The sequence below is a fragment of the Sphaeroforma arctica genome (genome assembly GCF_001186125.1).
Source record: "Sphaeroforma arctica JP610 unplaced genomic scaffold supercont1.1538, whole genome shotgun sequence".
In the NCBI taxonomy this organism is placed as follows: domain Eukaryota; class Ichthyosporea; order Ichthyophonida; genus Sphaeroforma; species Sphaeroforma arctica.
The window spans coordinates 1,506-13,965 of NW_014039020.1; the positions used below are offsets into that span (position 1 = coordinate 1,506).

The 12,460-nt window shown below is 42.4% G+C and overlaps 4 protein-coding genes across 4 annotated transcripts in view; 2 read left to right on the forward strand and 2 right to left on the reverse strand.

Annotated features, from left to right (window-relative positions):
• The window catches only part of SARC_11118 (hypothetical protein), a 2,349-nt gene extending 982 nt beyond the window's left edge, over positions 1-1,367 (forward strand). Inside the window, exon 3 of the mRNA XM_014294803.1 lies at positions 667-1,367. Coding sequence (XP_014150278.1) covers positions 667-1,091 — 425 coding nt within the window. The 3' untranslated portion in view covers positions 1,092-1,367. The remainder of the gene's footprint in view (positions 1-666) is intronic.
• A 1,357-nt stretch (positions 1,368-2,724) lies between these two features.
• SARC_11119 (hypothetical protein) lies at positions 2,725-3,693 on the forward strand (the record flags this gene model as incomplete). The annotated part of the gene is made up of 1 exon (XM_014294804.1): positions 2,725-3,693. The coding sequence occupies one exon, from the start codon at positions 2,725-2,727 to the stop codon at positions 3,508-3,510; it is 786 nt and encodes a 261-aa protein (XP_014150279.1). The 3' UTR covers positions 3,511-3,693.
• A 562-nt stretch (positions 3,694-4,255) lies between these two features.
• On the reverse strand, positions 4,256-7,642 carry SARC_11120 (hypothetical protein). The gene is made up of 3 exons (XM_014294805.1): positions 7,115-7,642; positions 6,044-6,296; positions 4,256-5,855 (listed from the first exon to the last, which is right to left on the reverse strand). The coding sequence occupies exons 1-3, from the start codon at positions 7,517-7,519 to the stop codon at positions 4,633-4,635; spliced, it is 1,881 nt and encodes a 626-aa protein (XP_014150280.1). The 5' UTR covers positions 7,520-7,642; the 3' UTR covers positions 4,256-4,632.
• A 1,583-nt stretch (positions 7,643-9,225) lies between these two features.
• On the reverse strand, positions 9,226-12,158 carry SARC_11121 (hypothetical protein; the record flags this gene model as incomplete). The annotated part of the gene is made up of 5 exons (XM_014294806.1): positions 9,226-9,662; positions 10,606-10,677; positions 10,999-11,200; positions 11,548-11,789; positions 12,006-12,158. Coding segments are annotated over 5 exons (788 nt in total), but the record flags the coding sequence as incomplete, so codon positions are not given.
• Between the last annotated feature and the right edge of the window lie 302 nt (positions 12,159-12,460).

Here is a 12,460-nt window from a genome sequence, read left to right on the forward strand (position 1 = left end):
CTTGGATACGTACTTATATACACAATCATATATACATACTTACATAAATTTATATAAATATATTCAAATGCAATATTAGCTATATATAATCTGTGTGTGCTTATAAATATATCTACCTCGTGGCAATTCAACAACCAAACGAGTATATCTCTCGACAGATAGCTATTTGAAATCTTGCACAGTCGTATTGTGCAGGCAAGTCCGTCCTCTTCACTCATACAATACGAATTTGATCATATTGAAAATATATATGCCTGATAGACTATATACATCGAATTCATTTAAAAATACTGAAGGTGTCGCGTTAGGCTTATCCACACCAAATCGTCAAGATGGTATTGAAATTGAGAATGTATGTGTCTAAAAGCCCGTCCCATATGTGCACATTGCCATTCTGTGCTCTGGCAGATGTATCTGAGTCGCCTGTTTACGTATTCTTTGATTAGCATGTACAAGCTCGTGTCCTCAGCAATCATGTTCTTTGTATGCACCATTGCGTGGCGGCTTGAGACTAAATACATTAAAGCAATTATCGCACAAACTAATACTTCTATACCAGGCTAGTTAAGTGTTTCAGCTGGTTTGCGTCCAATTGTGCAGCCATTCGGCATCTATTTGTTATCGTATGATCTATGTTCTTATCAGATGTCATCCACCCGCTAACAGGTGAAAGCAGTATCGTCTATGACAAGGACTCGAACGTCCTGAAGTTGATTGTACGCGTGATCGATAAGCATGCCCTGGGCAACGTCGACGTTGCTTTGGCTTACAACACCACAGACGGTGTTGTGTCTGGCTGGGAGAAGACGGTTGGTGTAGGTAAGCCTGGCGCTAGTGGTTTAGACGCGCTCTTTGGCAATACTAAGAGTGAGACGGGTGTGGAGAGCACATGTCCCGCGTCCGTTGCGCTAGAGAAGATCATGGAGAAGCTCAAGAATACCACTGAACCGGCCGCAGACAGGGGCGGGGGACCGTATCACGTGCCCACAACATCGCCGCATGTCCTGAAGTGGTGTGTACGAGAGCTTTTGAAGACACCGCTGGAGGAACTACTGTATGATATGCCCAAGCCAAAGGTTGAACAGACCTGAATGGATCGCTGTGATAATAATCACTGATATGGCGATAATTCGGACGTCCAGTCCTGGTTCAGTTGGCCACTGCATCGCCAGCGACGGATCGTCGAGTATACGGGGTTGTAGGGTAAAGATGTTCTTAGAGTAGATTCTGAGATGGTCTCTGCGAGAAGCTCATGATTGTGCCACTGTGTAGGGTTTTAGGAAGCTTCGCTGAGGTGGGCAGCTGTAGAAACTAGAAACTCAAAGCTACGAAGTAGTTATATTTATTTCTATAAATACAGTGACCACTATAGTCCCCTTGTCTCTCTCTTGCGTGAAGTGTGGTGTGGAGTGTGGACTCATAGAAACTCAGTCTGGCAGAACATAAAATAGATTTCTGTAATATTCTAATATTTTACCTTCGTCCACGAGCTTTTAAAAATATATTATAGTCTGTCTCTGAGAGCGGTTAGAAATTTATTTCTTTAAAAATACATACTATAGAACCAAAATTTTATAAAACCTGTCCAGGACCTTTCGGTCCGGAATGCCCACCAATAATATGAAAATTTAAAAAACTATGAATGCTCAATGCCGATAATGCGACTGCAATTGCGTTAAAAATCATAAATGTGTAGTTATGAGTTACATATAATACTATAAATACATAAATACAGTACAGTACATGAGACATTAGTGGAATATACATTGTCTATTTATCTCTTTTTTTTATAACTTTTTGTTTTGTTGTTGTGGCATGTATAGGAATAAAAAATAATACTACCTCTGCGCATCTTTTCACTATTTTTAGTTTTCACTATTTCTGTCGCTGACTGAAGGCCTCAGGCCTGGGCCATGGAACCTTTGTTTATACAAAATGTATAATTGTAGATTGTATGTACAGAATTCTGAATTTCTGATAGATGCCAATCTGCCACATTTACATTTTACTCTGGAGGTTGATGGGAGCAATGTCAAGCATTTACTCAGAACTTAGGTACTCTAACAAACTCTAACTAATAACCTTTTTTTTTAGGTCAAAATAATAAGTTAAAAATACTGATGACTAGGAAATTTACTATAAAATTATAAAAATAGATCTCCCTTCTTATTTAGTCATTTTGTCTATGTACTGCAGTCTGCAGTCTGCACTCTGCACTCTGCAGGTGTGTCTACATAAATAGAACTTTAGAAGTAGAGACTCTGTAGAGAGAGAGGGAGAGATCTGTAGGCTGTATTTATGTACTATGGTCCATGTACAATTGTAAATACATAGCTCAGGATTATTACTATTTTTATTCTGCCAACTTATTGGACAGTCGCTCTAAGAGAGCTGTAAAAATTGTCACATTTCAATTTTCATAGTCTTCTAAATTTTGTATAAAAAAATAGGTAAACATATTCATAAATAATTTAAAAAAAATACCAGTCCCATATTTTTTTGGTATTTTTTTATAAGGCACCAATTTTAAAAAAAGTAGCCTTTGAATATTTTCAGAAGGCTATGCACTATGCAGTGTGCACCAGTTCTCCAAATAATAATACAGTTTTATTTACATACAGACAGATCCTTCGGTCAATAGTTCGATCAGGCATATTTTTATATTACTTCTCTATAGAGGGTCCTGCAAAAGTTCAATGTATTGTAAAATCTATAAATACTAATATGTCAAACGGCAAACACGGCATAGTGCCACTCGTCCACAGTACTAATATGACGATCATGACTTTTACTTCAAAATTGGCATTAGCACTCACGGCGGTTGCCACCAGTAGTACCGCGCTCTCCATTCGCGACACAGATGTTCAATGTATCACGCAGCAGGAGATGGTGGACGCAATCGACGCCTGGACCAATGCGGTATACCAAGTAGGTGAAGGATATCGTGACAATGGGTGTGACGGCGCATTGCCAGCGGCTGAGGGAGCTATCGCAGCAGCCTATGCATACGAGTATGCAACAGTGCACTTTAAGCCTACAGTGACCACGGCCGAGCCCGGCGTAGTCATGCGCCCTACTGCGGGAGGTGCGCTCTCGTATTTTGTAGGAGAGTGTGCCGGTGACGAGCATATTGAAGGCGATGGCGGTTTTGGCATTTCGGGCGGAACGGGATGGACCGAAATCGTGTGGGGGGACGGAGAGGAAGGTACGAGCGGCGGTGTAGTAAATGGGACTGAAGGTGCGAATGGGTTAGTAGCTAACTTCACAGCCGAATACGGGGCCGGCGGTGCAGCACCCTTCACTTTCAGTACAGATGACTCGAACTGTGAGCAGGCCATTGCCTCTGGACCAATGTGTTTCAGAAATGAAAACGCAGCAGTGTGTGTGGATAAGACCTTTGTGTATACGCGATCCCCGAGTAATGAGACACTTCCCATTCTGATGACCGTACACCACTCCTCGTCAGCTGTAGAAGGAAGCGGCAACTCTAAAGCCGAGTACGAAAATTAAACTCATGATAAGAGCTATCTTTGTTGTCGTACCGAAAGCATTTAGAAGATACGTACTATCCTAACGACTAGCGAGTAAATGCAAGTGGCGAATGGAGCAATAGGTAGACTATCCAACTTGATTACAATTAGAGTATAATAACATGAAATAAATATATATGAATAATCAGTAGATACAAGCGGGTCAGCGAAGCTGTCAGTTCTATCGGTTTCCCTAAGAAATACTGCAGGCGACGCACACTTTCGCACGAGGTATAGTATATACTGAAACTTTGCACAAGTTAATTTCATAATAAACTGCTTGCCGAAATGTTGTGGTCGCGTTCTAGACGATGTTATTGGAGGAGGCTCTCACTCATGTCACTGCGGTTTTAGAGTGGCGTGCGTATTTTCACGACTTTTTCTTTTGGAACAGATTCCAAAACTAGCTATTATATTAAAACTAGAAATATACAATACACATACATTCATGAGCTAATGATAGCTCAAGGTTTTGCAATGGTGAGGATCTTTCCTCCTTGTTTCTCAAGAAACAGTGCACTGTGTGATGTATTTATTTAAACATTTATTCTCGAAACGTATGGCTGCTCTGATTAAATTTGGATATATGGTATTTTTAGAATCCTCGTTGTTCCGGTCTTAAATAAAAGCGACCGCGTGCTGTACATACATTTACAGTCGATACGCATAGCTGCTCTACTCGGATTTAATCTTAAAAATACTGATAATTGCACATGGCAGAGATTACATCCAATAAATTTTTTATTTTTTTTATTTCACTAATATGCCAACTACTAGGAGTTTCCTCATCATTTTATACAGTTCTTATAAATGTTCTCAACTAGCAGCTTACATTCGTTTGCATTCGGTTCGGGCCGGAATTGTGCGCGCCGTTGCAGCTTTCGCTTATCGCCAGCAAATCTACCGATTGAGTTTTGCGCACTTCGCATGAAACGCCGGGGCTACGTGATTCGTAACCTTCTCCCCCCTCCATGGATACACACACCGGTGCCAAATCACGAAATGTGCATGACACGAGTTGTTGCGCCAAACATCCAACAACGAGGTATGGTGTACCCAGTCACTGTACCGTACCGTGGCGTGCAGTCAAACCGTGAGCCCTTCAAATGGCATGATACCCTTGTTTCTTGCCCCGGTGAGCGGCCACTGCATATCCCGCCACCGCAGCCACGCACGCCGCAAGTGCCACACTCACCGCCAACCAACCCAGCGAAATCATATGCTTGTCGTTGGTCTCAGGAGACTTGGCGAAAAACCCGGTGTTGAACAGCCACTCCTTGGGATAGAAGATGGATGTCACATTGACCCGTGCACCGTTAGGATCCTCAAGGTGGAATCCATCGTGGTACGCTACCACAAGCCTTTGGAACAGCTCATCCCACGCAGACGCAACACCGTTGACCAGTTTCGTGGTAGTCTCTGTGAGATGCGCCACGGTCTCGTCCCGGGCATCAACCTCCCAGAGCTTGAGCGCCTTTTTCTCGGCCTTGGCTGTAGCCTTGAATACATCCTCCTCCAGGCGGTCTATCTCCGGGCGAACGATAGTGCGCATGATGTGGGTGTAATACTTGTGAGCCCAGTTGCTCACCAAGCAGTACTTCCACCACAACGCATCGGAACGGTGCCTGAAGTGCGAGCCCACGGTTAGCGCGGTAGGTAGCTCGGTCGAAGCGGTATATACCGGGACGTACGCGCCGTCACTCGGCTGGTGAGGGACATACCACAGCAAAGATCCAATGTGATCGGGCAGGTCGGCGCGCCCACTGGCTACATAGGCGTAGTTAGTTCGGTACAAAGATATGGCACGCTCGTAAGCATGGCCCTTCTTAACCTCGGCGCGAGTCAATCCCTCTACAGCGTGCTGGTCGTAGCGATCGGGGTCTCCGTAAGGTCCGGCAGACACACCTTTGGTCAGATCAAACTCGGTCCCCTCATAGTGATCGCGAGTCAACTCCATAACGTCAGATAGAGACACCTCCGTATCAACAGGCACAGAAAAAGGGAGCGGGGAATCAGGGGTCAACTTGAGCGAAGGTGCTAGCTTGGAGAACACCCGCCACACACGTCTGAGTGAGTACTCTGAGTGCATTTTTGCTGATCCGTACACCCAGGCGAAGTCCAGATCGCCATCGGACTCCTTCCAGAACTTCTGCTCCTTAGCGACGGAAAACAGGTTTTTGGAGTACATAAAATCGGGATGGTCTTTTTTGATGCCGCGAATTACGAATGCATTGGCAGAAAGAGACACGTGACCGTCAGGAATGCGCTGAGCAGCCCAGATGGCTGAGGCTCCAGTTGGATCGGGAAGAATGTGGAACATGTACGCTGCAACGTGAATTGGAAATAGAAAATTAGAATCGTACTAAATTTTTGTGAAAATTAAAATCAAGGTGACGATCCTGTAAATGTTCAGACGACGTTGGAATGCAAAAGTCACACGGTCCAGCACGTTTGAAGTGTCGTTTAGCAGCCACGCCATGTCGACTCAGCAAACGGAGATAGAACAAACATACCTTCAGTGGTATCCGCCACGGGAATAGCCTCGCCACTCTCATCCTTGGCAAAGGCCTCCGGGCCATCGTACTCGGCACCGTAGTACCCGTACTCCTCGGCCAAGTCTCCCATAATCTGAATCGCTTCCCGTGCTGTCTTAGCACGCTCCAGGGCAACCATGGTGAGAGCTCCTACATCGAACAGAGCTTTACCGCCCTTGTTGATGGGCTTGGCGACGAAGGGACTGTGACACGAAGATTCTCCTGTCGCCACCTAAAAGATTGAAGGGGCCATGCAAAGTGAATAGATATATCATTTTTTTAAGTGCGTGGCGTTGCCTTACAATTTTAGCAGACTGTGTTTTTAATGACTTCATAGCTTACAGATATTAATAGCCTCTACTTCGAATCAATGCATACAAAGTGAATACTTCGAATACAACCCATTCGCATATTTCTGTTTATATTAATGAGTATTGTCTATACATAACGAATCTACATATACATATAACAGATATGTATTCTATTTACTACGTTGTATATATACTTAAATTATACAGTATATATATATATATATATATATACCCACACACATACACGTTACATTCCATATATACTTATATTGTAAACGATATATATATATATATATATGTGTGTGTGTGTGTGTGTGTATGTATGTATGTATGTATGTATGTATTGACATTCATATTATACATGGTATGAATTAGACTATAGTGTGAATAACAAAATAGCAGTCGCACATTTTTTTCAAAGCTCACGGAAGGGTATGTAGATACTAATTTATAAGACAACTGATAATTTATCGCTTGGCAATGCATGGTATTCTTGAAATATCCTTCCTGACTCCACCGTACACTTCACTTCGCCACACGGTGTGCTGCCTGATAAATCCGTCACATCAAATTTGCGACTTGTAAATACCCCAAAAATGTAAAACAATGTATCCAAACCGCTGCATAGACACTCACGTTGTACGGGCCAGCATTCAGCTAATCAACACACATCCTATAGCTGATTTATACCCTGAAATCGTGTACAAAAATCTCTGAGCACCCATAAATGCACACATACCTGCTTCTCGTTGATCAGCGCATAGCCCAGACCAGTCTCAAGCAACCCATACGTCTCCTTAACCTGAGGAATATATCCAATCGGCTCAGCCTCGGTCCAATTCACCGCCTGGGGTACATCTTCCAGGTTGTCTTTAGCCCAAGTAGCTGATCTCGCACTATTGACTGTGTGTGGGTAGTACTGGTATATTTCATACACGGGTCTCAGAGCCCCAGTCTCATACTGTGCTGCAGGTACTTTAGCTAGGCGCCAGTCACCGTCAGCTGCATCTCCGTTGGTAGATATAGTGGGGTATCCCCCCTGAACCGCTTTTCCGTCAAGGACAATAGCCGTACACGCGTCGGCATCCTGGAGCGACGCTGCTATCAGCGCCGCGATTGCGAGTGTGAATGAGGACGTTTTCATGTTTACGGCACGTCTGACTCAATACTTCAACAGATACCTATGTGTGTGGATATGACCCATGTCAGGACATAGCAGCGCATATTCATTGTGGTCATAAAAATATTCATGTCATCTGTGTTCATGCGCTTTGTTTTCTTTCTGGGTTGTTTGTAGATTTTTACCCCAAACAAGTGTCAAGATCTGTCAAGACGTCCTCCTGAACGTAAACGTTTATCCATTCGATATATGAAAACAAAACTGGATGTGACTACATATGCTGTATCTCCGGGCACATTCGTAGGCGTAGTCCCGTACACATCTAGCTAGCAAATTAGCAACAATCGTAGGGTCATTACTTTATAAACGTTAAACGTAAAATAAAAATATATATGTTCTGAGACTTTTGCTATAAGTGTCAGGTGTCCAACTGCTCATGAGTCATGACTCATGCGATACACTTCCATTCGTTTGTTTGTAGGGATTCTCATTGGTTTTAAAGTCCACGATATGATGGTCTAATTGGCTTACACTACGTATATAACTCAGATATTCGATTGTTATTTGTTCGCCGCTAAGCACAGTTGTCGGCACTGGGCACTGAGGGGACTGGGGCGTGGGCACTCGAAGTCTCAAGAGTCAAAGTGTCTTCAAGACTCATCACAAGTCTGAACTCTGAACTCTGAACTCTGAACTTCTGAACTTAAATTTGAAGTCTGGAACAGTTGTGAGCTCTCAGCAGTCAGCACACAGGCACTGATGAGTATCAGTGAGCACAGCCCACCTCAGAAGTCAGAGCTGTGCCACAGTGCCACTCTTGCCAGCCTTGACTCTTGAACCTCGGCGAGACTTATTTATTGAGTATGCATTGAATAAACATATCCAATACTGCTATATATGTAGGGACGTGTAATAGTATAGGGCTGTTACATACATTTTATTGGTTTATTAGGTACTAAGCATGTCTATTTTAAAACATACTTGGTTGCCTGCTCTAGTGTTATTAGTTTCAGCGGTATTTTTGGCCTGTAGGTTACTGTAGAGCATAGTTGAGACTTTTCAGGGGTACTCTAGCTATACAACAATACGATATGGAAAGCTTCTATCAGCCATAATAAAATTGAATCCGAATAGCGATTGGGCTGTCTATGCTTAAATGCTTGGTCACAGCCAGCTTACATGATTCCAGCCCATCTCCGCCAAAATTAAGGGCAGGAAATTTGTGAACGGTTGTACTTTTTTTTGCAAGTACAAAAATTTGATCTGGGACAGTTCTAGATCAAGCGCATCTGCTCTATCGGTGACTAGTATCTACGCCTGTTAAGAATTTGTGAGTGTTTGCGTGGTGTCAGTGTAAGATTATTTTTGCAGTTATTTTGTGTGTCTCTGCTAGTTTGAGTGTGTCTGCTGTGTCGATTGTTCGTATCTGAACTTCTAGATTGTTATTTACTTACCTATTTGCTTCAATACATAGTAGCATGCACAATTAGTATATCAACAGAAACTTTCTGGGATGTTTGCGCTATTTATCCTGGCATCTACTATAGACCCTTGCCTAGTTCTATTCGTCTATCCAAATCATATGCAGAACTGAGCTGTTGAGTGAAACTGTTATTTGTCTGACTTACAAGGAGGCCAAGTTTTACGCAGATATACTATGCATCTGTATATGGAAACTACCATGACATACGATAGAAACCTTGGTAGTCTCCCCACACCTAGCTTCTCACGTTTCTCATCAGATGAATTCTTTATTTTATTGGCCATTGTCTCTCGCGCTGATTAAAAGGCATTCTCTCAAAGTCTAGTAGGTATCTCAGTGCTATCAAACAGTATCCTGAACCGCAGCGTATCTACTATGGTGAGGTTTACGTACTTATGTACCAATCGCCCTCGTACTCACTATAATCGAAGTTCATATAATCCCGTTACTCTTAAGCTTCTGATAATCCAGTTTAGACTCCAATTTCTTGTGCGACTGTGACCACAAATTTATATATCAATCCCTCTCATGCTCGCTACAATCTAAGTTCCTATAATCCCGTTACTCAGAGCTTCTTGTAATCCAGTTTAGACTCCAATTTCTTGGCCTCATTGACCTTCCTGGCGGCCTTCATGAAGTCTTCTTCGACGACGTAATCCCGATCCAAGCGCATGGCGAACATACCTACGAGTGAACCACCAAATTGAAGTATTAGAATCCGTACAAAGATTCAATGAACCACAAAATTGAAGTGTTAGAATCCGTACAATTAAATGATTTGAACTTGACTCCCAGCAAAACAGCACAGTCAACGTTTTCGAGGTGTTTGTGGTTATAGACGTTTTTGATGTGTTTGTGGTTATAGATTTTTTTAATGTGTTTGTGGTTATAGACGTTTTTGATGTGTATGTGGTTATAGACGTTTTCGAGGTGTTTGTGGTTATAGACGTTTTCGAGGTGTTTGTGGTTATAGATATTTTTGATGTGTTTGTGGTTATAGACGTTTTTGATGTGTATGTGGTTATAGACGTTTTCGAGGTGTATATGGTTATAGACGTTTTTGATTTGTTTGTGGTTATATAGACGTTTTCGATGTGTTTGTGGTTATAGACGTTTTCGATGTGTATGTGGTTATAGACGTTTTCGAGGTGTTTGTGGTTATAGACGTTTTCGAGGTGTTTGTGGTTATAGATATTTTTGATGTGTTTGTGGTTATAGACGTTTTTGATGTGTATGTGGTTATAGACGTTTTGAGGTGTTTGTGGTCTGACACTCGAATGCACCTAGCGTGATAAGTATGTTGTAGTGAGTAAAAGGAGTAGAGCCCCATAGACCATCACTCGCTACACAGCGGTATATAGGAAGTTGTTCATGCCGTATTTATAAACAAACAAGATCGCTACTACATTCGGGCGTATCCCTTTGTCGAAGCGTAAGGAAGCGAGAGGGCCTAACTTTGCCGATACCTAGTGGACGGCATACTAACACACAAAATCCTTCCCGAATAGGTGACCGGGTATACATACATACGGCTATACAACACTTTGTACTAGCAGGAGTTGACCTGTCAAGGCACATCCACCATGCTAGAACTTGCGCACTCGTCTCTGCATAACTTAACACCTACCTGCTTCGGTACAGACGTTTCGCAAATCGGCACCGTTGAACCCATCAGACAGTTTCACGACCGCTTCGTAGTCTGTACACACCCGAAACGAACCGAACCGAAAACAACCCGATGGAATGAGTATGAGGGATCTAGGTCACATAGAACTTATGGATATGCTTAAACGGGCCTATATAGGAGTTAGAATCATCTGTCTGCATCCACGCACGTATGCATAATAGGTATGAAAGGCTTGTAACATATCCCCTAAAATGCCATCGCGATACATTGAACAACGATGGTCCAAATGGTACCATATATTTCGGAACCCTGAACCCATGAAAGCAGAATACTTCTCGCATAAACATGCATAACCTGTATATTAACAAAGCAACCACTCTCTACACCACCCACCTATATCTCCGTGCTTTGTGATCTTTGACGCGTGAATTTTGAGGATATCTAATCTGGCCTGTTCATTGGGCAGCTTGATCTCCACCTTACGATCTAAACGTCCCGGTCGCAGCAAAGCGGGATCGAGTGTATCGGGTCGATTGGTGGCCATGATCATCTTGACTTGGCCCAAGACGTCGAAACCGTCCATTTGATTTAACAGCTAATGGGAACATATTGAAAATATAATGAGTATAGTTGTAACGAAATATATATATATATATATATATATATATATATTATATATAGATATATAAATATAAACAGATATAGATATATACACACACACACACACTTATATATATATATGTGGTGTACATATATATATATGTATATATACCGATATAGATATTCATATAGATATAGATAGATCTGGATATAGATATTGAAATATAAATATATAATATGAGTGCGTGAGTGTGTACACATATATACGAAAACATATTGACAATGAATCCATTGTTGGTGACTGGACTGACAAATCAGCTATATCAGACCTTCAGAACCTACCTCCATGAGAGTTCGCTGAATCTCTCGATCGGCAGACGTTCCCTCACTGAATCGACGTCCGCCAATGGCGTCTATCTCGTCCATGAAGATAATGCACGGTTGGTGGTCACGCGCGTATCCGAACATCTCACGGATCAAACGCGCACTCTCTCCGATGTACTTGTCGACGATGGCGGAGGATACAACCTTGAGAAAGCTGGCCTCGACATTGCTGGCTACGGCGCGGGCAAGCAGGGTCTTTCCTGTGGATCAAGGGGGTGTTAAAAGGGGTCCAGAAGATTGTTGTGGCCTATTGCTGATTTGTTTAAAATCACTGAATATAAGCTGTACGCATAATTATTCGGTGAGTTAGGCGTCTCGTTAAATATATACCTTCAAACAAACCTACAGTTAAACTTTCAGGCATATACATATATATATATAAGAAAACACACCTGCACTACAATAAAGTTGCATACCTGTGCCTGGGGGTCCATACAGTAGCACTCCCTTGGGCGGACTAATACCCACTCGTAGGAAAAGTTCAGGATTAAGCAGAGGTAGCTCGATGACTTCTCGCAACTCTCGGATCTGCTCTGATAATCCACCAATCTCACCGTACTGAATATTACCTGATATGGAAGTACGGTAGGGGAGGTAGAATGTATATTTTAGGTTAAAATACTAAAAGGGTACTGGGAATGATTGTATAGCACGAATATACCAATAGACAAAGAGTGTAACGCTGGGGATAATTGCAACGATATGACCAATAAGGGCAGCATGATTGTCTCAAACAAGCGTAGTTCAATTATGGTTTGACCAAGCTTATCACACAACCCAATGTCATCTCCTAACTATCTATCTTTCTTTCTATCTATATATGTATATATATATATGTTGTATATATATGTGTGTGTGTGCGTGTGTATGT